The 25,960-nt window shown below is 43.8% G+C and overlaps 1 protein-coding gene across 2 annotated transcripts in view; it reads left to right on the top strand.

The window, feature by feature from the left end:
- Positions 1-25,552, top strand: part of ACLY (ATP citrate lyase) — a 56,037-nt gene extending 30,485 nt beyond the window's left edge. Inside the window, exons 9-29 of one of the 2 annotated variants that reach the window (XM_054992818.1) lie at positions 331-467; positions 747-808; positions 1,797-1,914; positions 3,533-3,687; positions 4,184-4,274; positions 5,669-5,698; positions 9,068-9,209; positions 11,187-11,355; positions 12,400-12,504; positions 12,919-13,115; positions 13,900-13,981; positions 15,311-15,421; positions 16,817-16,944; positions 19,013-19,106; positions 20,016-20,170; positions 20,889-21,039; positions 21,405-21,548; positions 21,718-21,831; positions 22,291-22,373; positions 23,208-23,284; positions 24,673-25,552. In XM_054992818.1, coding sequence (XP_054848793.1) covers positions 331-467; positions 747-808; positions 1,797-1,914; positions 3,533-3,687; positions 4,184-4,274; positions 5,669-5,698; positions 9,068-9,209; positions 11,187-11,355; positions 12,400-12,504; positions 12,919-13,115; positions 13,900-13,981; positions 15,311-15,421; positions 16,817-16,944; positions 19,013-19,106; positions 20,016-20,170; positions 20,889-21,039; positions 21,405-21,548; positions 21,718-21,831; positions 22,291-22,373; positions 23,208-23,284; positions 24,673-24,767 — 2,440 coding nt within the window. In that variant the 3' untranslated portion in view covers positions 24,768-25,552. The remainder of the gene's footprint in view (positions 1-330; positions 468-746; positions 809-1,796; positions 1,915-3,532; positions 3,688-4,183; positions 4,275-5,668; positions 5,699-9,067; positions 9,210-11,186; positions 11,356-12,399; positions 12,505-12,918; positions 13,116-13,899; positions 13,982-15,310; positions 15,422-16,816; positions 16,945-19,012; positions 19,107-20,015; positions 20,171-20,888; positions 21,040-21,404; positions 21,549-21,717; positions 21,832-22,290; positions 22,374-23,207; positions 23,285-24,672) is intronic. The other variant, XM_054992819.1, reaches the window with a different exon arrangement.
- The last annotated feature ends 408 nt before the right edge of the window (positions 25,553-25,960 follow it).

Genomic DNA, 25,960 nt, shown 5'->3' with positions numbered 1-25,960 from the left:
CATTGCCAAATGAATTCTTACTATGCCTACAAGAGGTCCATGAGTGCATTAAACAACTTCGAGCCCTGTCTAAACAAACTAGTTACTGCCTCGTTATAGCCCACCACTCCCAGTTATTGGTTTGAGCTGTTGTGATGTTATGGAGAACTTGTGTTGCTTAGTACAGGAAAAAAGCTCATGCTGGTTAGGAGCTGTTCAGGCCTAGCTTTTGTTGGTGTGAGTGTTTCAGCCTACACACAGCCTGCATGCCCATTCATCTTCTGCTTTTCATGAGTAAGCACAGTCCTCCTAATTAAGCCTTCTGAGATCACCTGTGCGGCTTCTCCTTAGTGACACCATCTGTGACCTTGGTGGGGTGAACGAACTGGCCAACTATGGTGAATACTCTGGAGCTCCTAGTGAGCAGCAGACCTACGACTATGCCAAGACCATCCTGTCTCTTATGACCCGGGAAAAACATCCAGAAGGTAAAGGAGGCAGCTGCAGATTCAGGGGGTCAAAGTGGTCTTGACTGTCCTCCTGCAGAGGCTGAGTCTAGGGGTGATTACTTGCTGGGCTGTAAGCAAAGCATAGATGGAGTCTTTCCCCTGGTATACGCGGGGGTTTCAGGGTTGGTTTAGACAATCAGCTGTCTCAAATGAGCCTGTATTGTATTGGATGATCCTTCTGCCTCTCAACTCTTGCTGAAGTGCCTACAGTTACTTAAATGTTTCTTACAAAGCTGCCCTTCTCTCTTCCTCTATAAGGCAAAATCCTGATCATTGGAGGAAGCATCGCTAATTTTACCAATGTCGCTGCCACGTTTAAGGTAAAGATGATCTTGGGAAATGGTGGTCGTGGGCTGGCTGACCGCCAGTCTCGGAAGAGACATCCTAATGAGTTTATCCTGGGGCCTTAATGCCATTGAATCAGTTGTTGATCATCCAGGCCTGTTATAACTACGCCAGGGAGGTGGAAATACTTTGCTAGTTTTGACCGGGAAGGATGGCCACCTGGACATCTCATGGCCAGCACTAGCCAGTGACAGGTGATGCTCTCTTCCTGGGTTCCTTGACCCAGCCTTCAGTGCTGGCTCTTACTGTTAATATTCCAGGCTCAAAATCTGAGAAAGACAGAAGAGTGAGGCACTGGAACATCGAGCAAGGATTGCCGTTCCCATTGGAAAAAGTGGAGAAACTGAAGGGAAAGGGTAGCTGTCGGTGCAGTGCGTGGCATGCAGTTTTGCTGTGGCCGTGGAGCCATTTTACAGACCAGAAAGGTGGAGGCATACAGTTGATTCAGACAGACAGTGATTATGTGGTGGAAGCATTGCCTTCCCTGTTTAGCTGCCTGGACACTTCAAGGAGCAGTGCTGGTTTTAATGACATGATTGGGGCAATGCAAAAGCCCCCCCTGCAGGGAGTGCAAAGAGTGGGTGCTTAAAACTTTACCAGAAGTCTTCTGGTGGTCTGAATCCACCCCGGGCATTCAGCTGCCTTCGTGGTTTTGCAGAGATTTGAAACTTCCTAAGAGCATATTTATACTACAGACTAAATTCTTTTAACTGTAATAGCATCCTGCAACAGGCCTGAAAAATTGTCATTTTATGAAAGTAGAAAGAATTCTGTTGGGCTTTCCAAATCTCTTACTGGCACAGAACTGCAGTTTCCAGGATGAACTGAGATAATTAAAGCAGCTTAACATGATTTGTGTATGCCTCCTTCTAAAAGGAAAAAAGACAAAATATTATGGCAAGAAAGAACTTTGCACGTTAGGCACACTCACAGATTCCCCCCATCCCATGTTTCCTCTTACAGGGGATTGTTAGAGCTATTAAGGATTACCAGGGCCCCCTTAAAGAGCATGAGGTGCGGATCTTCGTAAGAAGAGGTGGGCCAAACTACCAGGAAGGCCTGCGTGTCATGGGGGAAGTAGGTAAGGAGATTCTGAAGGGCTGTTTTAACCATTGTTTTGTACCCCATTGTTGGCTTTGCTCCTTTGCCTTGTCTTTTCTGCAGTTAATCCAAGGGCTTGGCTTCATTAAAGTATTGATAGATAATGGGCAGAGTGGGCTTTCATCTGACACACAGCATTTCCCTTCTGACCACTAGCATGGTTTTAAAGCGAAAGATGCACACCCCCGTGGTCATTCTTTGTACAGGTGAACAAAGGCAGAAGAATTCTGCCCCCTACTGTGAATAGCTATGATTGCTTTAAGTGAGTTATTCCTCTTACACACCTCTGGGTAGTCAAAGTGCCGAGAGTCTCTGTTGCTGTTCACAGTGGCATGGGCCCTCTGTTTAAATATCAGTTATTAGCCAGGGCATTAATGTCTGGTCTGGTTCTCCCTTCATCCTGACAATGTGAGAGAGAACCAGTGTGGTGTAATGGTTAAGAGTGTTAGACTAGCATCTGGGAGATCCGGGTTCAAATTCCACCCCGGCCATGCAGGCTTGCCAAGTGACCTTGGGGTGGCCATATGCTCTCAGCGTAAACTGCCTCACTGGGTAGAATGAAGGGGGGGAGAATGTTGTAACCTGCTTTGAGCCCACACTGGGGAGAAAACTGGGTTATAAAAGAATGAAAAAAATAAATTGGTAGACAAGTGTGTTCTGCAAGGGCCGGGGCTTGAATGTGAGATCTCAGCTATGTTGACAAGCCATCGAAATTGTGAGTGTCTTTGATACAGGCATGTTCAAGAGGGAGCCAGTTCTCTGGGTCTGTGCTTCTTTATTGAAAAGATACGGAATTTGCATGTCAAGAGAGGATCTGTGGGCATGGGATGCTCTACCCAATAAATATGTATTGGCAAAATAACCAGGATGTGCATACACATTCCCAGGACTGCAATGAAGTCCAGGGGCAAAGGAGAGCTCTGTTTTTTAGGCCCATTTCTAGTCTACCTTATTCTACAAGTGTAAACAAGGTAGCTTATGTTAGTTTTAAAAACTCACAATTATAAACCATTTAAAGTACGCATAGTCATAGGTCACAGAGGTAACACAGAATTCCAAAACAGTTGATATTCTCTACAGAAATGCAGCTGTCAACTAAAAATTCTCAGTTAAAACCCAGCTCTGCCTTAGGCAGTTTGTAAAAATTTAACCAGGAGGATGCATTCCAGGCAAAACGGGCATCCCTACAGCTGTATCAATTGTGCATTTTTCTCAGTCAGCTTTGTAATCTGTAGGATTTGGTAAAACCATGGCGTTAACACCAAATTACAGTTGTGACACCAGATAAATGTACATCGAACAGAGAGTTGGTGTCACATACAACTTCTTGACTAGTATATTTATATGATTCTGTATTGTCATAAAACTCATATCTCCAAAATAAAGAGGATTAATTACTGGGAAATGCATAAGGTAGCTGATGACTTAAAACAATTTTTAAAAAACCAATCCTAGCCATCAGCTGCCTTTCAGAGCTGGCTAGTGCTGTCATCAGTGTGTGCCAGTGCCACCTGAGGCCCTCTTCCTCACCAGAGCTCCAGGTTGAGCTTTCACACAGGGGCTGCATTCTAACCTGCTTCTGGTCTCTTTGCCTTTAGGAAAAACAACTGGCATCCCTATCCACGTCTTCGGCACAGAGACCCACATGACTGCCATTGTTGGCATGGCGCTGGGACACCGGCCCATCCCCAACCAGCCTCCCACTGCAGCTCACACGGCAAACTTCCTCCTTAATGCCAGTGGCAGCTCCTCGGTAGGTCTCTTTTGCAAGTTGGCACAATATTGGTGGTAAGCCTGTGTCTCCTGCATTGTGCTGCTTCATGAAGGTGAAGGCTTATGTCCCTCAATGTCTCCCCATTCAAAAGAAAGCTAGCACATTAGGGAGAAGGCTAGGCTACGAGAAACCTAACAGGAACCCTGTGATCACCCTGAAAGCCAGAGATTCCTGGAACATCTCTGTGCTGCTTAAGTACCTTTTTCCCTCACTGGACTAGCAGAAGCGCAGCAGAATAAACAAAGGTAAAACTGTTAACTCTGGCCTAATTGTATAATGATTGCAGAACACTTGATTAAAAAAAAATCAGTGTTCATTCCCAGGTATTTTCATATCCTTATCTGGGAGAACAGTACAGTAACATGGCTTTTCCTCCTAAATGTACAGCAGTTGCTCAGAATTCTTGCCATGTTTGAGGGATGTGAAGCCGCCAATCCTGTTGTGCACGTTGACCCCATTCTTGGCTGTCTTTCAGACTCCAGCACCAAGCAGGACAGCATCTTTTTCTGAGTGCAAACCCGACGAGCTGGCTCCAGCCAAGAAAGCCAAGCAGGCAGCCCCTTCTGGTAAGTGCCTGGCCTGGGTCAGGGTCTTGGGGATGTTCTCGTGGGACTGCTCTCTCATAATTTAACGTTCTTCCTGGTGCTTGCTGCTGCCTTGGTCTGGTCCCCAGTTTCTACCTTTTGCTGCACTGTTCCTCATTCCCTTCTGGTGAACTAAGAGAGGAATTGTATCCTTGGGGGAGGAGTGGGGAGAGAAGGTGGGAGAGAGTATAGGCTGGGGGCGGGGGGGGGGGCGTGAACCAGGAATGTAATGACAGTTTCCACAGGATGCCCAAAAGAAGATGGAGGGACAAGGTTAAAAAGTAGGGGCTTTAAAAAACAGGGTTGTGTTAACTGATAATGTTACCTGAAGAATTTGCAGCCCTACATAAACATGTCTCCCCCTCTTTCTCTCCTACCTTGAGCCAGTAGTACCAGGATATACATTTCTTTTCCGGGAGTCCCCCTGGGGAAGTGCATGGAAAGGAAAGTTTGCAGAAAGATTGGCAAGCCAGAGACTTGCTCTTGCTTGCTTTTCTCACTGCAAAATTCACACTTCCTCAATGGATTTCCATCTTCCTGTCTTCAGGGAATCCTTTTTTCATCAGTTTGCCTGCCAAGGAACTCCTGCCATCTGTCACAAAATCCCTGCATTTTTCGGAAGATTTTTTTGTGGTGCGTTCTTCTGTGGCATGTGCTCAGCCTGTGTGTTGTGCCAGCCAGCAGTATAATCCTAGGCAGCATTTGTTTCATTGGAATGAAGGGGCTTAGACTGAAGCGCTCCTGCCCAGGATTGCATTGCAAGTTTGAGCTCAGTTCTCACTGCATGAAAAGTCCTAAAATGTGCTCTGTGCTGTGGATTTGGGACAGTGTTTCTAAATGTTTAGCACTTGGGCTCCCTTCTAAACTTCCTTCACTTTCCAAGCCCTTTAACCCATTGGCAGCCATCTTTCCAGCATGCAAGCATAGGGAATCTGTGCACATAACAGCATCTGTGTGGCCCTTTGTTGCATGTGTGATGGTTGTGAACGGGGCAGGCTTTGCAATTCCCATGGTGAGCATAGCACTTTTGCTGGAAGCGGTACCGAATCTCTGCTGCCAGGAGGAAAATTCCTCCAGCTATGTTTGCTGCAGGATGGTCTCCTTCCCTCAAACGTTTTTCATGGGAGGGGCGACGGGGGTCTGTCCCAAATTTTGAGAGGAAGCTAAGTCACAGTGAGCAAACTCTTTTGGGCTGCTTGCCCAATGTGACTGCTCTTCCCATTGAGGAGATTCCATGGAGCCCCAGGGGTCCTGAGATACAGCGGCTTTCATAGTAAGCCAAGGACCCAGGGACTGTCTGTGATCATAGCGTGAGACAGAACCGAAGGTGGACAATCATACTGGATTTCTTGCAATGGTGATTCTCTCTTTAACAGATGCGTCCACATCTTCGAGACCTGTTCAAGGTAGGATCCCACCACTAGCTCACCGTGTCCAGCCTGGCTAACTGTTGCTTGTCCAGTTCTTTTTACGGTTATTTTTGGGGGTGTTTGTTGGTTTGTTTCCACTGTTTTTATCCTCTTTGCAAAAATTTTACAATGCTTACAATCCCTGTCCCTTCTCGCTTTTGGTGACGTGGTTTGTTTGTTTGTTTGTTTCTTGTTCTTCAGCCCCAAGCTATGTTTTCCTTTGGAAATGCACATATGACAGTGAAGAGCCTTATTAACCATGGAGCATCTTTCTATCTCTCTTCTGCTCCCAAAGTTGCACTGCTCAGTGCAGTCCTTATTGACATGTCCATATCAAACTGAATTGGTTGCCACTTCGATTCTTTCAGCAGGGAAAGGCAGTGCCTCTGTTGGTTTCCAAAGAGTGGTTACGACCAATGGCTGTTTTCTGTTTAGGTTTGGAAATTTAGGCTGTATGTGACTCTGATCTTTTCTATCAGTACATTATCTCCACTTACTTAGTGTATAGTTTAAGCCATGCTTATCAGGCATTTCCAGTTGGGAAGGTTCCAGCTAGCAAAATGAACTGCATCCCTATAAATGCAGCTTTGCAGAATAAGCCATTCCATTGACTGAATCTAGACAAAATAAATCTGAAAGTAGTATAACAAGCAGTGGAACAGTCAGTGTACTGGACTGGGGAGACCTGAATTCAAATCCCTGCTCAGGCCACAAAGCTTTCTGTGTGGCCTTGAACTAAGTGTCTTGGCCATGTCTACCACATGGAGATTTTGGGACCATGAAAATGGTATAATCAACCCTGTGTACATAGCCCTGAGCTTCTTGGTAGAAGAGTCTCCTAGAAATGTAATGAAGGGACTCCTGCATTTTGCTTTCTGGACAGAAAACAAATACCAGTTCTTTTGCCTGGCTTCTTTCTCTGTTATTTTGGCCTTGTGAGCTTGGTTTTTGGTTAAATTCAGATCTGTGTGTTTTCCCGACCCCACCAATATTTTGTGGTAAATTGTGGTTTCATAGAAGCTTCATGTTGATGTGATGTGTGCTTTGAGCTGTGTTTGTAAGAGATTGCTAAGCAGAATGGAGCTGGGCAGGGAGAAAGTCTCCACAGGGAACGCCCTGGAGTGCTTGCACTGGGAGTGGAACAGCTGCTGTTCTCTAGCCAAGCAATATTTGGTTAGTGTGATCCACTGGATTGTAAGGCCTGTACCTCTCAAGCAGCCCTGTAGGAAGGCCATGAAGCTTCATGCAGCCCCAGAGATCTTCCAGCATCTTCTGTGGCAGTGCAAAGTATGCTAGGGAGAGCCAGTTGGATCATGTGGCATGGCTACTTGCACTGGCAAAACCTCTCCAGCTGGCCGTAGTGGAGTACTGAACAAATATATGGATTGAATCTTGCGATCTACAACCAAAAAGACTGCAGATCTTTTCCATGTCCCTTTTTTCTGGACAGTCCTTTCCGATATAATGAAAACGTATTTCCAGTGTTGTAGAACTCATGTGGTCTAATATCTATTCGGGTTATTAGGCTGTGATGGGGAGGAGGGGCGGGGGAGAAATTGTCCTGTCTGCATTTTCCCTCAACACAGCTGGAAAGGTTTTGTCTATTTTGGTAGCAAACAGAAAGTGAGGTATTTGATGGGAGCAGGAGCAGTCAGTAAGGTGAACCTGATGCAAGGAAATGTATTTTTCATTAGAATTTTAAACATAAAATTCTTAGTAAATTCTTTTCCCCTCATGGGTGCTGTTACACTCTATGTATTGTTCTCTAATGAAAGGGGGTGGTTCTGTGGAGGTTTCCACTTGTCTGTGTTGTGTGGTGGTGGATTTTTTTGATGGTATGAGAAGAGCCAGTGTGGTGTAAGAATAATAAAGATTTTGCTTAAAAGGGGAGCTTAGTGATCAGTGAATGGAGTTTGTGTGAAATACTGTTAGGTTTAAGATATGGAATTAAACTGTTTCAACAATGTTTAAACTTGGTGTTGACAGCCCAATAACTGTGTTTTGGTTGATGAAGCAGTGAAGATGAAGGGCTATCCATCAGTTGTGTTAAAAAAACAAACACACAGGTTCAGGAGCTGAAGGTGTGTGAGGCAGAGGAGGTCTTTTAGGGATTTAATTTGGCCTAATTTGCCCCGTTATCAATCACTACTTTTGATGAATTAGTTCTTTCCCTGAAGAAACATTTTTGTCCCCCTCATTTTAAGATCCCTTGTTTCCCTGCCTCCTTTGGTGGGTTCTGCACCTTGTATTTAAAATGGCATTTGAAGGGGCAGGCTGTCGCAGAGCCCTTAGTTCCATCTTTGGGCTTGGCACCCTTGCCAAGAACTTAGCGTTGGTGACTGCCCAGCTGCTGAGACGTGCACTTCTCACAGATTCTCTCCTCTTTGGCCTTTAAGTGAAGAATGCCATTGTTCAAACCTTTCTGGTGGCTTTACTGAAATGTTTAGGGCCATGTTGATTTGGGAAGCTGGTGATCCCGTTTCCTGGGTTTTCTTTTTTAAAGTTAAAAGCAGCTGTGGGGAGTAAAGAAATAGGGTTTGTAAGCATGATAAATAATACCTTGGGAGTTTGTCTGGAAGGCTGCATAACCCAGTCCGGGGCTATACACCTCAGTACCACAGCCGTGAATGTATTTGCTCCCCTCCCCCTGCCATGGATGCTTTTAACACCCCAGAACTTCTAAAGAGTTATATTTGTAGTTGCCATCAACCAAAAGAGCCACATTTACTTTTGTCCCTGGCATGAAGGCTGCACTTTAGGGAGGTTCGCAGCTTATCCATTCCTCTGGCTGTAGCTATTTCAAGGTGGGAACCTCCTGTCAACCATAAGCCCCACCAGGCAACAGCTTTGCCCACTTTCCTGAAACATGGGGTAGGTGCTCCTATGGGGATCAGTGCCTGAAAGAGCCATAGGTGGTATGTACATAGAGGGGGCCTTCAACATATGTGCTGTGATGTCACTTTCAGGTTTTGCCTGGAAATGTCACATTGCTCTAGGAATCTAGAGTGATGTGACATTATTTTTGGTCTTTCCCCAGAAGTGACGTCACAGTGCATGCAATGCCAGTGTTTTATTTTCATTTTTCTCCTTCTGCTGCTCAGAGCCACATGTGGCTCTGCTAGGGTTTCGAAGTCTCCTGCTTGTGACCAAGGGATGAGAGAAGGAAGTATTTCTGATAGGAAGCGAACAGCTTCTGGCTGCTTCATCTCCACTGCTTTGCTTTCACTTTGGCTGGTCTGTCAGCTCCTTGCAACTCCAAGAAAGGTCTCTGGTCAGAGATGTGCCTGTGTGTGTGCCAGTGTGTTGCTTCTTCAGTGTGTGTTCATTGTTTGACCCTGGGTGGGTGGGATTCTTTCCCCTTTGCAGGTAAAGCTACCACCTTGTTCAGCCGTCACACCAAAGCGATTGTTTGGGGGATGCAGACTCGGGCCGTGCAAGGGATGCTGGACTTTGACTACACCTGCTCCAGAGATGAGCCTTCTGTAGCTGCCATGGTCTATCCATTCACGTACGTTCATGGGATCCTGTTTGAAGCTACCCCTGTTGGCCTTTCCCATCTCTTTCTGCCAACTTTGAAGGAAGAACAATATAGTTAAGATGGTACCAAGGACACAAATTTCCTGTCTGTTTGTAATCTGTGTCTCTCTCTCCTACCTTGAATTTAGCCCCTTCCCTTCTCCTGCACACATTTCATCACCTATATATCTTTCCCTTACTGATTGCACTGTTGCTTAATTAGACTTCATCAAGAACTTAAACTCTGCCATCCTGGCTTAAACCAAGATCTGGATTTCATCACTCATTATAATTTCTAATACCCTAACAGGACCCACTTCTAAGAAACTTTAATAGTGTCTTCTTAACATGGTGTTTCAGATTGTTATTGATGTCAAGAATTTTTCTCATGCTTCAAACTGTTTCTTCCTTAATTTGTTTGTGATTTACCCTACTTTATTGCACTTCTGTTTATCTTCACCCTGTGAGAGGGAGGCTAGAACATGTGACCTCTCTCGTCCTCTCTTCTGCATAACAACCTAAGTTATTCAAGTCTGACATAGAGAATCACACCTGATTTATGACACCAGGTCTCTTTGCTCAACTCCTCTCCTTGTCCCCCTCTACTTTATTCCTTTTTGGAAAATATGAGGAGAGATTTTTTTTTCTACCTCATCTGAAGAAGTGAGCTCTGACTCAAAAAAGCTCATGCTGGAATAAACTTTGTTAGCTTTTAAGGTGCCACTGAACTTCTGTTTTGTTTTTTCTACAGTAGATTCACACGACTACCCCTCTGACATGCAGCATTTAAGCCATTCCACGTCTGAGAACTCCTGTGCTGAGCAGCATCTTATTCTACTTAGCCCAGCAAATTATTTAGTCTTGTAACTTTTTTTATCCTCCAGGTTGACACTGGCTCAGTTCAGGCATCAGGAAAAACCATGGTTTAATTAAACTAGCCATAGTTAGGGTCTGAAGGACACTACTAACTATTCTATAACATCTGAAGCTCACTTATTAACCACGGTTAGTCGTACGTATGGTTTCACAATGCAGAAATCCTGGCTTCTTCCTCAGAGAAGCCCTCCCAGGCTACAGAGAAAAGGCAATTAAATCAACATTTGGCAAAGCAAACCAGGAGCTGAGAGACTTTCTGTGAGCAAAATCCTGGTTTCCCAAGCTAAGGAATATTTAAAATAAACCATGGTTGTGCATGATGTTCAAATTGAGCCACTGATGCTTACCACATGTTTACCAGCCAGCCGCCACCCCCCCCCCCCGATGTTGTCCTCTTACCCCTAGGTAGTGTTTCATGGCCCTTGAGGTTTTTCCCCCTTCTTGTGTTGTTTCTTTGTGGGCAGCAGAAACATACCTACTTAAGGCTGAGTTGTGGCATGTTGGTGTTGCTTTAGACTGCTGTGAGGGGCTCACATAACTGAATGATCCTCTGCATAAAAACATTGCTAGAAAGCTATGGGTTCTAATGCTATTTTCCCTAACAAGCAACCTTTCTGTTTGCAGAGCGGGACGGGGGTATAGAGGAGCATTCAGTCACATGAGGTCCCCTTTTACAGTCTACATGCAGGATCACCACCTTAGAGAGAAATAGGAGAGGTTGGGAAAAGGTACCAGTTCCAAACTGGGAACCAGTTTTCTGGCTGAGGAGCAAGGTACAAGTGCTTAAACCAAGCAAATAAGTACATTTCCATCTGCTGCTGCTCTGCAAGTGCTGATAGGGACAATTTTGTTGTTATCTGTTCTCATGTTGGTTTTAATTTACTGTATTGTTAAATGTTGTAAGTCACGAGACCCCAAGGTAAGCAACAGCTTAAAAAACCTAATAACAAATAAAATAACTAAGTTGGGCCCCACTGAAAGGCCAGCCCCACACTGTGAAAATTAGAAATATGGAATTAGGGTTCCTGTGGTTCTCCTATGCATATCCCTGTTTCTATTGCAAAGAAGTAAACTTGTTTTGTTTTACTTATAGTGGTGACCACAAACAGAAATTCTACTGGGGCCACAAAGAGATTCTTATCCCTGTCTTCAAGAACATGGCAGATGCCATGAGGAAGCACCCAGAAGTGGACGTGCTGATCAATTTTGCATCCCTTCGCTCAGCATACGACAGTACCATGGAAACCATGAACTACCCGCAGGTTTGTTGAGCGGGTGGTACTTGTGTGCAAACATCCAGTGGTATTCCCATTTAGAAGCCCTGAAACATAACACTTCTCTTTCTCTGTTTAGCTGCCTCGCGTAAATTTATGATAACTCTTGTGAAGAGTGGGAGGGGTGAGGTGAAAGCAGCGAGAGACATGGAAAAACGGACGTTTGCTGCTTTGGCTTCCCTTCTAAAAGTGTTGTCATTGCATTTTCAAGCTTCAACACTGCAAGTTAGATATAGTCTGTATTTTGGAAGGGAGGCGGAGAGTGCCGCTGCCACTTCATCCTACCACTGCTATGAACTCCCCCCTTCCTTCCTTGGTCATTGTTCATGATAGCTTAGGCTTGAATCCAAAATAGCATAACCTCAGCTAGACTGTGATTAGGCGCCTGACTTTATTCCTGTACAGCACCTAGAATGCGGTAGACTGTTCCTTCCTTAAATAAGCAAGGAGGGTGGTAACTATAGACAAATTAGCTTCTAACCAGAGTTTCAGTCTGTAGTTTAAAGGTTTGGTCTGTTACATTCAAACAACATAATCATAATACTAAATCATAGTTAATGCCAACTGAGAGAGAGAGAGAGAGAGAGAGAGAGTGTGAGTGTTTGTGTGGAGTGCACAGGCAGAGAGGAAGAACCATATAAACCTGCAAAGCATTCTTGGTGTAATGTCGCCTGAAGTCTTAGAAGCTAGAGAGGTTGGTGATTAAGATTTCCAGTGGCTAGTGTGTAAGGCATCAGTTTCCTTGCCTTCCTGCTCGACTGCCCCTGCCATGACTTCCAAAATAGGAATGAATTATATAAAATGGGAGATTCTGCAAAGTGGCTGAGGTTGCAGAAGTCAGCTAGTGCAGAAAAGAGATTTCCTAGGTGCTGAATTTAGCACACAATACACGCAGCCCTTCTTTTAGCATTTAAGAGGATGCTAATCTGGATCTTTTCCTACCCATTGATGCCTAAAGGCCTTTCTGAGCTTTCCCAACTCTTCCTTTATAGAGCTGAAAAACAGATTGACTGTTGTTTCTCTCAACTGCAGATCCGTACTGTGGCTATCATTGCTGAAGGGATCCCAGAGGCACTGACCCGCAAATTGATCAAGACAGCAGATGAGAAAGGAGTTACAATTATTGGCCCTGCAACGGTGAGAGAGTGGTTGTCTATTTTTCTTTTCTCTGGGGAGAGAAGGACTTATTATTGAGCTGGGGTATAGAATATTCAAGTGCATTGTGGCTTTCTTTCCGCTCCTTGTAGATGGGTCACTTGCCTAATTTACATTGCAATCCTATGCAGAGTTACTCCATTCTAAGCCAATTGATTGCAGAGTGGAGTAACTGCATAGGATCGCATCATTAGTGTAGTGGTATGGGATGATCTGGATAAATACCTGTCAAGGTAAGGTTTTAAGTGGGGATGAGTTCCTGTGCAGGCCTGTTGGGTGATTGATACGGGTCTGGTTCACATGTCTGCACTTTGTGTGTCAGTAATTCTGAATGCAATTCAGCCATTGTGTGAATTACAGAGATTTAATATATGATGGCCTTGTCTCCATTTATAGGTAGGTGGGATCAAGCCGGGCTGTTTTAAGATTGGAAACACAGGTGGAATGCTGGACAACATCTTGGCATCTAAGCTATACCGCCCAGGCAGCGTAGCATACGTTTCTCGTTCAGGAGGAATGTCCAATGAGCTCAACAACATCATCTCCAGGACCACAGATGGGGTCTTTGAAGGCGTAGCCATTGGTGGGGACAGGTGAGACTACAGATAGGGAAATGGTGCCTAGCATACTGGCTTGGAAATCTTTATTGTGTTTGGACTCAGTTTCTCACCTGCATAAAACTAAAAGTTTGGTTCCAGTTTAAGACGGTACAAGAGTTAATAGGCTGTGACCTCAAATGGAGAATGTAGGGGGCTTCTCCAGAGTTTTCAGGGAACTCCTAAGTCAGAGGGGGGAGGATATATGAAGCTGTCTTGCACTGAATTGGAGATGAAAATACAATTGGTGCAGAAGGAAAGAATCTTGAATAATTGTCCAATTCCTATGCATTTCACGTGTCGCTTCATCAGGGGAAATCTTCCACATATGTAGGGGAACAGAATTAAAAAGAATCTGAAAGATTCCCCCTGATGAAGATCCACGTGAAATGCATAGGTGTTGGACAATTAGTAAAGATTCTTTTCTTCTGCACCAACCAATTGTCTCGCCATCTTTGTTTTGCCTTGGTGCGGCCCCCCTTCTTCATTGTATTGAATCAGACCATTGGGTCATCTTGCCCAGCCTTTGAGTAGCATAAGTACTGTAAGTTTTCAGGCCAAGGGTATGAAGGTACCAAAGACTGAACACTGGCCCACCTGTGTGCAAAGCATTTGTTCAACAGATAAGCTGCAGTGTCTCTTGTCTCTGGAACGGGGGGGCGGGGGGGGGGCTGGATTGTTTATACTTCAGTGGCTAAGATTGCTTCCCTGTGCATTATCTTTAAACATGGCTAGCATCCTAAAATAAATACTAACCAATTTTTTGTTCCCTTCTTCCTAGGTATCCTGGTTCTACTTTCATGGATCATGTTTTACGTTACCAGGACACTCCAGGGGTGAAGATGATAGTGGTGCTCGGAGAAGTAAGTTTAGGTTGATTTCTCTGTATTGGGAAAGAGGATGGATCCAGGGCAAAATTTCTGCTTGTGCAAGAGCTCTTGTACAAGCAGAAGTGCAAAAAATAGACTGTGGTAGCTGTTTGCACTAAATCAGACCTATTGTATTTCCACTTGCATTTCTGCTTGCGCAGCATCTTGAGCCACCAATTTCTGGGCACTCTAATATAGAGAGGAGGAGGCAGCTGGGTCTGTTCATGTTTCTGCTTGTGCATCATGGATCCAAACCTAGATCTTTAATGAGTTCATGTTAATACAGCAGTTATTAAAATTACTAAGAGAAAAAGTGGATGACCTGAACAAACCCCTTGGTTGTTATGAAAGAGTCTTGTTTTCAGGCTTTGATCTGACCAGAGAATCATGTACACCAGTGTATCTTATGGATAATTTCCTGCCCGAAGGAGGGAGATCTGTTTGGCAAGCCCTCCCCAAATGTAGTGGTCTTGGGAACTACACCATGATTGGGTCTCTTGCTTTTCCATTTTTAATGATAAAAATTGGGTGCTGGTGATTTTGATCAGGGTTGTGATGTTGGTGGGCTGGGTTAACCATTCCACACGCCCTGAACTGCTCTTAAGCAGTTTTCATTTTCTCTAGAGGCTTGGCAGGTAGCATTGCTGTATTATTTAAGGAGAACATGTTCTTATTTTGCCTGATCTTCTTGGTGAGGGTGGGAATTGTTCTGTGGCTGATTTTTCTTTATAAACCCAGAGCAGCAGTAGAGATTTGTTTGTTAACAGGAAACAGATTCAAAATTAAAAACAAATATAGAGAATGTACATAGTTATGATTCCTTTCCTATCAGTATCAGTATATTTATTATGGTCAGAGGCCAAAAGTAATAACATACATCCTTTCCTATCCATTCAATTCCGATAGCGTAAGGGATTTAAAAAAAAAATGCAGCCAATTGTTGCCAATTTTTGTCACCTAAAATATTCTTAAAATTTTGAATTGTTGTTAAACTATCGATAGCAATTCCCACAACTGCAAGAACCATTCTCATTTGGCCAACAATGTTAGTTGTTTCCAATAACCTGCAAATGCCATCCTCACAAAGATCAGAGCGTACAGCTAATTTATTTGTTTTTATATTATGCAGTTTTGTGTTTGGAACTACACAAATTTTAAACAGAAAAAAATGTGTCCAATCGCATCCTTGAGGGCTTCTTCAGTGACGCTGTTATTACTCTTTTATCCACCCTTGCCTGAACCCAAGCCCTATGCTCTCCTTTTGACAAGACTGTTTCCGAATGTGATTGGTTTCGTTGGGTAACCCTTATTTCTTTTCCCTAGATTGGAGGAACAGAGGAGTACAAGATCTGCAGAGGGGTTAAAGAAGGCCGGATCACTAAACCTGTGGTCTGCTGGTGCATTGGGACCTGCGCTACCATGTTCTCCTCAGAGGTAAAGGGATATGTAGTAAAGAGGAGGGCTGTTGGTAGGTGGGTGAATGTGGCTGAATGTATTAAATAGCTTTTAGACCTTGGACTGTAGGATAGGGTATTTTTATACAATTCTTTGAAACCTTTACATCAGGAACAAAATTCCTAGAAGAGAAGAAGGGGAAGCCTTTAGGGGACAGCTGGATGTTATGGAAATGAGATCAAATTATAGGATTGGATCCAGACTAAATTTTCCAGTGGCAGAATGGAGCTTTCTGCCTTCCCCTGCCTACTGATCTCCACAAACCGCTGCTCCAGAAGGACTTGGGACCTCTTGGAATGACATGAAGAGGGAATGGCTGGAAATTACCAGTTTTGTCTGAATACAGTTCATGATGATCTCTCTCCTTCTGTCAGAGCCTGGTGAATGTGTCCACAATATCTGGCTGCTAGGGCTGTTTCTCTCTGTCCTGCACCCCACATTGGAACCGAGTGGGGCAGCAAGGATTCTTCCTTCCTATTCTGCTCCCCCCCTTCCCGCCGTTGCATTTAGGACTGGCTTACATTTGCAAGAGAATGAGCTTGTAGAATAAACTGCAGGTGGGGTATTCTGGTTTTTCTGCAATGGAGCAAACTCCAGGCCAGTGGAGAGCTAGTACAGGAAAGAGTCAGTCTCAGCCCCCCCGGCCCCAGCCCTTTTCTGGCAGGTTTGACTTTTTGTTTTCAAGCTGTGATAGTCTACCTGCAGTCTGATATGGTGCAGTTCATTTTATCACTTCTTTCTCTTGAATGTGTAAACATGGCCTCTCTCTCATTCCTGCTCCTCCTACACATGTTTTTGGGGCTCTCTTCATCTCTTCCCTCCTGTGTTCTCAAACACAAAATCTCAGCACTGCTGTATATAGAGCCAATGTGGTGCAGTGGTTAGTGTTGGACTAGGACCTAGGAGAGAGACAGGTTCAAATCCCCGCTCTGCCATGTAAGATTACTGGGTGACTGTGGGCCAGTCACACTCTCAGCCTAAGCCACCTCACAGAGTTGTTCTGAGGATAAAATGAAGGACAGGAAGACAGTGGAAGCTGCTTTGGGAAGGGAGGCAAGGGATAACAAAGTGAATGAATTAAACGAATATAATCCAATATATTTTAATCCCTTGCCTTATGAGTTTACTTATCACTTGGCCCCAGCCTCTGCACTTGAGTGCATACCACACGCTCACTGCTGCACTGCTTTCCTTGCTTTGTTTCTGTCCAAAAGCTTACATTCTTTAATACTTTTAATTGTAGAAGCCAAAGAAGCAGGGTGCAGGCATCATTCCAAGTGCAGAAATGTTGCTTTTAAAACATATCTGGGTTTTAATTCAATGACTTAAGACTCCAGCCCTATTATAGACACTTTCCTGCTTTTCATTTGACAGGTCCAGTTTGGTCATGCAGGAGCTTGCGCCAATCAGGCATCCGAAACGGCTGTGGCCAAGAACCAAGCACTCAAAGAAGTGGGCGTTTGTGTACCTCGGAGTTTCGATGAGCTGGGTGATGTGATTCAGTAAGTCTGTCCTTGTGATTATTTTGCTGAGGTGGTCAAAGCTGGATCCTTTTGACTAGTTAGATGCTGTGTTGTTTCTCTTTGGCCATCCACTCTCCGACAGAGTAATTCTGTCTTGTTTGGAGGGGAAGTCCCTAGAGAAGACCCACAAACCTGTCTCGCTATTACCCTGCCATATGAGAGTAGCCTTGCCAACTGAAAGCTCTGCCTGTCACACTCTGCAGGCGTCCCTCATCAGCAGGCACAGGAAGCAGGAGGAAATCTCTTAGGGCCAAACTACAAGTGACGCCTGACACAGGTTGGACACTTGTCAGCTTCCCTCAAGTTTTGATGGGCAATGTAGGCAGTTTGGCGGAATGTTGGACAAGTGACAGTTGAAAAGTTCATTGGACAGCAGTCGGAGAGCCAATCTGCAAGACCAGGACGCCTACATTTCCCATCAAAACTTGAGGGAAGCTGACAAGTGTCCAATCTGTGTCAGGCATCACTTGTAGCTTGGCCCTTACTAAAAGGGCCTCCTCTTCTTTTCCCTCCTTTGCAATGGCTAATTGTCCCAAGGAGTAGGGAAAATAGCTGCCAAGAAGGGAAGCTAAGTGAAGAACCAGAGAGGCAGCCAGTAGCACCCCCTTCATTCCAGCTTTCTCTGCATGTTGGCGGTGGCAGTGGTGGTGGGAGATCCTTTAGAATTCTAAGCAGGCACTTTAATGGAAGCAACGTATTCCAGGAAAGCAAGAGACCTGTTTGTCTAAAATAAAATAGTCTGCTGGAATGATGGACTATAAATATGTTTTGTTGTTGTTAACAATTTGCAAGCCATATTGGGTTAAATAGCAGCATTGTTTCTCTTGTTCTGGGTACAATTTTTAAAAGTTCTCAATGGCAGAGCTCTTCTCTCTAGGTCTGAGGTGCTCTCTGTCCATATCAGGCTCTGAGGCTTCCCCAGGTCGTCCGTTAGACTTTGCCTTTGGCTTCGAAGAGAAAGTTTGAAAGCCCCTGTACAGGTTGAGTTTAAAAAATTCATGCATTCTTTAAGACTAAAATTAATTTAAATACCACGAGGCCAAATGGTGTAAGCGTTGTAGTGGTGGTGTTTTAAAAAGTAATTTCTACCCCAGCCTCATTCAAAGAACTCTTGGAAGGTTCTAATAAAAATTATTAATAAAAAATAAGATACCATGATCCAAAGTAAAATAGCACCAGTAACAGAATTAAATTGCAAAGAACAATGGCCAATATCCTTCTATTGTGCAAAGCAATGTTTTAAGTCTTTCTCCAACAGAAGGACCACCTAAGCTGGAGAAAGGGACCTTAGGCATAACAAAACTCCTCCAACTTGATACTACACAGGACGACTTAAGATTAAAGAAGCAATGTGTAACAATTGCAGTGGATCCCTAAAGCTGGCCTAAAGAGTTAAGAGAAGTTAACAAACTGTAAAGTTGCAAAACTTGTTTGCTTAAGCCAAAGGTCATCATAGTGTTCCGCACCAGAGGAATGACGTATCTTATCTACGTAGCTCAGGGTATTGAATTTATACTTGCCATGTAGTATAGCAAATTATTACATAATGAGAAAGCTGGAGAATAAAGTAACAATTATATTTACATTGGCAATTGTTAATGTATCGTAGTCTCCACGTTGAAGCTGATTGCAGGACTTGAGCAGGGACAGGTGGCAGGAACTGCAAATATTGTGGATTATGTGTGGTATGCTTAATTTAGGCAGCTGACCTATCTAATTTGTCAGGATCTTTTATCCTAGTTGCACTTCCAAAAAGACTTGTGAAGAATCTGCTCTCTTAATGATATAAAAATGAGTTCTCCTCAACTGAGTTTTGCAGTGTGTTCCTTTTATTTAAATTTCTATTCCACCTTTCCACTCCAGTGCACTAAAGCTTGTAAAGTTAGATCTAAGCAAACTTCCCTCGCAATGCAGGATTGGGACAGCTTTGAGAAATTGTACCCAAGTTTAAGGATGCCCCAATGGCAAAAATACAGCCCACTTGACCCTGAAATGTGACCCTCGTCTGTTTCATGTAGCAAACATTTTTCCTTCTCCTTTCTGCTAGAACTGTGTATGAAGATCTCGTTTCCAAGGGTGTGGTTGAGCCAGCCCAGGAGGTGCCTCCCCCTACTGTGCCAATGGATTACTCGTGGGCAAGGGTAGGTTTGCTCTTTTCTGGCTGGTTACTGGAATACTGAACAGGTGGTCTGCAAAGGGGGTTTGGTTGAACTGGTTTCTTGGAATCCACCAGTCAAAAACTTCTGAGCTGATATGGAAAGAAGCTGGCCAACTAAAAACGGCAGCTACCAGATGAAAAAATCCCATCTACGAACAGCATGACACATGAGAGAGATGCAGGATAGTGTCTGTCAGTGTATCATCTAAAAAATTAATTGTTTGAAGGTTAAGACTGGATCCAACCAGATTTTCTGCTGGTGAAAAAGGGAGAAATGGATCTTCTGTGACCACTGAAAAAAGGCCATGTTGGGGATCATGGGATCTGCATGCACAAATGCCATGTTGCATGGATGCTGTACTAAGGAGAAGTCATTGATGATATTGTGTGGGAAAGCTGGCTGGCTCTTAATTCCTACTTGCAAGATTGACTATGCTTCCATATGAAAATATTCCTTTAACATAGAAAATTAGAGTATCAGGGAGACCTCTGGATTTGTCTCTGATGTGTTAGCCTTCTGTCTTTAGGGAATATTTTGTATGGAAGAACCAGGCAAATGGGAGCTAGTCCTAAACTGCCTTTTAAAATACTGAATTGTCTGATGCCTAGTTCCAGTTTGCATGGTATTCTGTTATCCGCCCTGAGCCTGCGAAAGCGGGGAGGGCGGAATATAAATACAATAAATTAAATTAAATGATTGAAGGCTCCTCCGTACAAAAACATTCCCTAAACATAGAAAATTAAAACATCAGAGGGGGGTTAGCTTTTTCTTGATGCACTGGTTTTCCATGTTGAGGGAATGTTTTGTTGATGGAGGAGTGTTCAGTCACTCGCTTACGTCTTCAGCGAGAAGTAGGCCACTTTTTTTAACTCTTTTCCCTGCAACCTTTAGGAACTTGGTTTGATCCGGAAACCGGCTTCCTTCATGACAAGCATTTGTGATGAGCGAGGCCAGGAGCTAATCTATGCCGGCATGCCCATTACTGAGGTCTTCAAAGAAGAGATGGGAATTGGTGGTGTCTTGGGACTCTTGTGGTTCCAGAGGAGGTGAGAGCAGCTTTTCAGGATTGGGGTTTGTTCACCTGGTGGACTTGGAGAGAGTTTAGTTGATCTTGGGCCAGACTCGCCTACCTCACAGGGTTGTTGTGAAGATAAACTGTGGAGGAAAGGAGAATGCTGTAAGCCGTGCTGCTTGCTTTTTTCCAAGCCATCATGAACGTGTATACTTAGAAGTAAATCTGACTGAGTTCTGGGGCAATTATGGCCTAGCAAAGAGAATTAGAAGACATCTTCCATTTATCTTAGCATAACCACTAAGATCAGCCAAGAAGACCCTTTTGGTCTTTGTGCCAAGTCTCGATGCCCCCAACCATTTTTAACCAGTAGCACAGCCAGACCTGTCTGAACTTCCTATTGGAACTATTCAGAAAAAAGCGTAAGACTTCCTTGAGTCAGAGAAACAGAATAAGTTTGTTATAACAAGTTTGTTAGTCTTTAAATTGCTGCCATAATCTTACTTTGTTTTTGCTGCCAAAGACTAAGACAGCTACCTTGACAGAATTTGTCTAGGATGATTTTTAATTTTAGGTTCCTGGTTTGTTTGCTTTCTGCTCTTTGGGCTAGTGCATAGTTTTATTATTTACTTAAAACTGATTGGTTTGGAGCGGTGGGACCATTTCCTTCTTTTTGTAAAGTCATCTAAGAGTTGAAAATAAGGTATCAAATGTTTATCAAACACCTGCATTAATGTCTTTTGTTCTGGTAGGTTACCCAAGTATGCCTGCCAGTTCATAGAGATGTGTTTGATGGTGACGGCTGATCATGGGCCTGCAGTTTCGGGAGCCCATAACACTATAGTCTGTGCAAGAGCAGGGAAGGACCTGGTCTCCAGTCTCACCTCCGGCCTGCTCACCATTGTAAGCTCTTAACAATAACTGGGCTAAAGTAACTGTAAGGAAATCACAAAGAAGGGACTTGCAAGGACTTGCTGAGGAGGGACGTCCTGTCCCATCCCACACTTATCCCTGCTTCTTCCCTTTGCTCTGCTCCTCTGCCCACCTTTCCTCTGTCTTCACTTCCTCTGATCTTTCATTCTTCTTCCCCATTCCCTTGCCCAATCACTCACCTGGTCTTTTCCCCCCACTCAGCTTGCTGACCCTGTGGTTCTTCTCTTCTTCCCCAGTCCGCTCATCACTCCTGCTTCCCCCTCCAATTTTTTCCTCCACCAATAACCCCTACTGAAAAAACAAAATCTAAGCTACTCTCTGTGTGTTGGCCCCAGGGGGATCGGTTTGGTGGCGCTCTTGATGCAGCAGCGAAGATGTTCAGCAAAGCGTTTGACAGCGGCATCATTCCAATGGAGTTTGTGAACAAGATGAAGAAAGAAGGGAAGCTGATTATGGGCATTGGTCATAGAGTCAAATCGGTAGGTGGCTGGCCTCCCTGCTGGGAGGGTCCATCAGGAAGGCTGCCGCTCAGAACAGCTTTCGAGGAGGCTAGCTGTCATTTTGCAGAGGTTCTTCATTTCAGCCCTTGGTTACAATTATTCCAAAGTTTGTAATCTGTTTCTCTTTTTCCCTACTCAAATTTTATAGATCAACAACCCAGATATGAGAGTTCAAATCCTCAAGGATTATGTGAAGCAGCATTTTCCTGCAACACCCCTTTTGGACTATGCACTGGAAGTGGAAAAAATTACTACTTCCAAGGTACCTCATGTAACAACTTAACTAGTCCCTTGTACTACACTGACAGCCAGGGGGAGAATAGAACCACTTTTGCTCCTTCTAATTGTTAGTGCCATGACTGCTAGCTGGGTGCCAGAACAGCCACTCCCAGTCAAGGCAAGGGTTTTCTGCATACTTAGCTTTGGCTCTTCTAATTTTAAAGTTCCTGTGTGTGGTCACCCTGAGACAATTAGTACTTGCCGTTGGTGACCAAGGTAACTGTTGTTCACAGGATTGTGGCATACCATATATAAAAACAGCTTTATAATTTGTTAATAAAATAAATAAAATACTTTTTCCTGCAGTGATTCTCCAAACAATGATCTTGGTTTTTTAAACAACCGATTAACTCAAGAATCTTAATTATGCAAAGTCTGCCTTCTTCCAGGTAGCTGTGGGCCCTGGGAAATTTGACCCTTCCTCCTTTTTTTTCTGCTCCAGAAACCTAACCTCATCCTGAATGTCGATGGGATTATTGGAGTGGCCTTTGTTGATGCGCTCAGGAACTGTGGCTCCTTTACACGGTGAGTAACTGGTTATCCAGTTGGGTATGTCATGGCTCTGACAGCCAGTCTCTCTGCTCGAGGCACGTAATTGACCAAGCGTGTCCAAAAATATCCCATAAGGACAAACAGTAGTTCAGCAGCAGAACACGTTGCTTGGGTGTGTGAGGTTCCAGGTTCAGTCACTGTCACTCAAACCATAGGCAGGACTCGGTGGACATTACAGTTACATAGGACCTGTGGGGAAAAACAGGATGCAGTGCTGAGTGCAGAACTCAGCTTCCAGAGAATCTTGTCTTTTGTTTGGAAAAAGAACCCAGATTTCTTATCCTCATGATTGCAAAGGTATGTTAGTTGAACATAGGACCCTCTGCATGCAAAACAAGTGCTCAGTCACTGAGCTGCGCCCCCCACTGCTACCACTACCCAAATCATACATGGGACTTCCTATCACTTCTGTTTTTCTAATTGTCTCATGGTTGTGGTTGAGAGTTTTGAAACAAGACTTGAGGGGTGTTGGTGCACCAGATGAATGCCTACCTGCCTTCCAATTCTGACTTGAAGAATGTTCACCCACGTTATGAGAATGAGGTGGGGATAGTTTGACCTCCCTCTGGGTCTTCTGCAAATGTCAAGGAGGAAAGTATTTGGAGGAGGGTGGTCTACTCATGCTTCCAATTTGTATGTTGCGAACCCACAGTTTCCATACGCACAGTATAGGAATGGGAATGTTTTCTTTCCTTTAAGCAAATCTTACTATTGTGGGATAAATGTTCTTCTCTTTCATATGGGTGGCAAGAATCAGTGAAGGACAGATTTTTTTTAAAAGCAAAAACCATTTGGTTTCTCTTCCAGGGAGGAAGCCGATGAATATATTGACATTGGTGCACTCAATGGCATCTTCGTGCTCGGCAGAAGTATGGGGTTCATCGGTAAGTCTTTCACATCCCATGGTTGAAGTGCAAGGCCTTTCTCTGTACGGCAAAAGGCTGTTCAGGCTCATGCTGTGTTCAAAAACAAATCACATTCCAAGTCATACTTTCATTAGGACTGGCTACAATGACTTGTACAAAAGTGTGTACAAGTTTTCAAGTTTGCCCGAATACTTCCTCAGGCAATATGTGACAATATGAAAAAGGAAGTGGGGGGAGAAAAACATGTCCAGGCCATGATTTTAAAGGCCTTCTCTCATGACATCTCTGTGCTTGAACAGCAGAGAGAAACCAATAATTGGTATTTGTCCATTGGAATTACAAAGGCCAGCTGTCTTTCTTCGATACCCAGTGAGATAAAAAGATCCCTTAAAAAGCAGAGTAAAAAAGGAATTCCTTGGTAATCATTGTACTAATAGTTCTGGAGATAAACTTTGTGGTACATGAGGTGGCTGTTACTGCTGAACAAGCCAAATTCCCTGGCTTGGGACCCAGTGATCCTGTTTAAGTGGGCATAGAGACTTTTTCATGTCTTTTTGCACAGTAAGATGGAGAAAATAGCAGTGTGAAGGCAAACAGAGTTCATGTAGGACATTTTATATAAATGTTTGAGGTGCTCTTTAAGGCAGATACCTCAGCCAATGGCCTTATACCATCCAAGTGCTCTGTTGCTTCAAAAGGCCTTATTGCCTATATGGAACCAACTTTATTAAAGGTCATCACCATTTGTAAAGGGGGCAGGTGGTATGGTTTTTAATTTATTTTATTTACTTCATGTATATCCCATTCCCCCCACTGCCCCCAAGTAGCATAAAACATTCTCCCCTTTATTTTATCCCATCAGAGAACCAATGAGGCAGGCTAAGCTGAGAGTGTGTGACTGGCCCCAGGCAAGTTTCCATGGCAGCATTCAAGCCTGGATCTCCCAGATCCTAGCATGATGCTCTCACCACGTCACCATGCCGACATAGTGGTTCTGTTCCGCCCAACCCCACTTCCCAATTAGCATCTGGAGAAGAAAGCAGTTTCCGAGAATACAGATGTGTCCTTCTCTACTCTAGATCAGTTTTGGTTATCCCTCTCCTAGTTCTAGTCTGATCACTGGTGCTACAGAATGACCCTGTGCAGAAGGGAGGGTGGAGGGCAAGTATTGTAGCAATCCTGCCGAGTACTGTTGCCATACCAGCGGCAAAGTTGTGTTTTTGAGTTTTCACTTCTTGTTCTGTACTCATACTATGGCTCCTTAGTTTGAGGTGTTGGGTGGGTAAAATTAAGGATGCAGCTTTTAATTTCTCCTGCTTTTCTTAACGGTAGTGGCAGCAGCAAACACAGTGTGGTTTGTAGGTCATTTAAGAGACAAGTATTCACAAAGAGCTCTTCACTTGCAGGACATTACCTAGACCAGAAGAGGTTGAAGCAGGGCCTGTACCGTCACCCATGGGATGACATCTCCTACGTCCTGCCAGAGCACATGACCATGTGACAACCCAAGGCAACAAAATGAGTTGCCTGTACAGATGATGAACACTGGCACAGCTTAACAATATTGCCATGACTGATGTATGGAAGAGAACATCAAACTGAAATCTGTACAAGGCGGCCTCTACAGCCCTAGGGATCTTATGAGAAACCAAAACCCCTCGCTAAGTCCTATTGTATTTAATATGTAAAAGCAGCTGAACTGTGTCTGTCTGCTTTGTGTGAGTGTGTTTATTTCTCCCCTTCCCCCACTGCTTTTCAGCAGTGTTTTCTGGCCATGTTTTAATTTTTTTAAAAATTATGATCTATGACTTGAAGAACCAGAGAGAGTCCCCGCATTACAGAAACCTTGAATGTTTCCTCACAAGATGTATAATTTTGTGATACATTTGTCCTTTTTTGACTCCTTTGTGTTAATCTTCAGTCTGATTGTGTTTTCTGGTCAGTGGACTTACTGCTGCTTTAATAAGCCATTCAGAGTCTGGTGTAGTAATTTTAAAATGTAAACTTGTAACATAGACTTTTGTTTAAAACTGTGAAACTTACATTTATTCCTTTATCTGTATTTATGCAGCTGAGATTTTTACTTACTACAAAACCCTCCACAAACCACAATTCTGCAAATTCTGGCCTTTTGAGTATCTGTGTCTTTGTAAGACCTGTCTTCTCTGGGGCCTGTAACTTATACCCAGTTTACTTGCTTGCATCTTAAACTCATAATAATAGTCCTGTTTTATCTGTCCTCTGTATCACTGTAACTAGTCTCAAATAAATGGTACAACAACCTTATTTGAATTTTGTGGATATAAGGGCAGAGTCTCTCAAAGCCAAATTGGCTTTAAATAGGGAAAATATATTCTGTGTGAACAGAAAACCTTTCCCAGAAATGTATCTGTTTTGTTTTGCACAGAGGTACTGGTCAGGTACTTAAATTTACACAGAGCAAGATTCGGGTCCTGTAGCACCTTAGAGACCAACTAGATTTCCAGGGTGTAAGCTTTCGAGAGTCAAAGCTCCCTTCACCATACTCATGGAGTAGGGAAAAGGTAGGAATCTTTAAAATCCAGGTAGAGGGGGGGGAGGTATTACAAATTAGATTGTCAGGAAGCTGGCTATAATACATGTAGTAGATTGAAAGAACATAGGTGTGGTGTGTAAAATTAACAGCTGTAAGGCAGTGCAAGGCAAACCTTTTCT

Source organism: Eublepharis macularius, chromosome 12 (genome assembly GCF_028583425.1).
Source record: "Eublepharis macularius isolate TG4126 chromosome 12, MPM_Emac_v1.0, whole genome shotgun sequence".
In the NCBI taxonomy this organism is placed as follows: Eukaryota; Metazoa; Chordata; class Lepidosauria; order Squamata; family Eublepharidae; genus Eublepharis; species Eublepharis macularius.
Note: the sequence above shows the minus strand (reverse complement) of the source record. Positions and strands in the feature narration are given on the sequence as shown.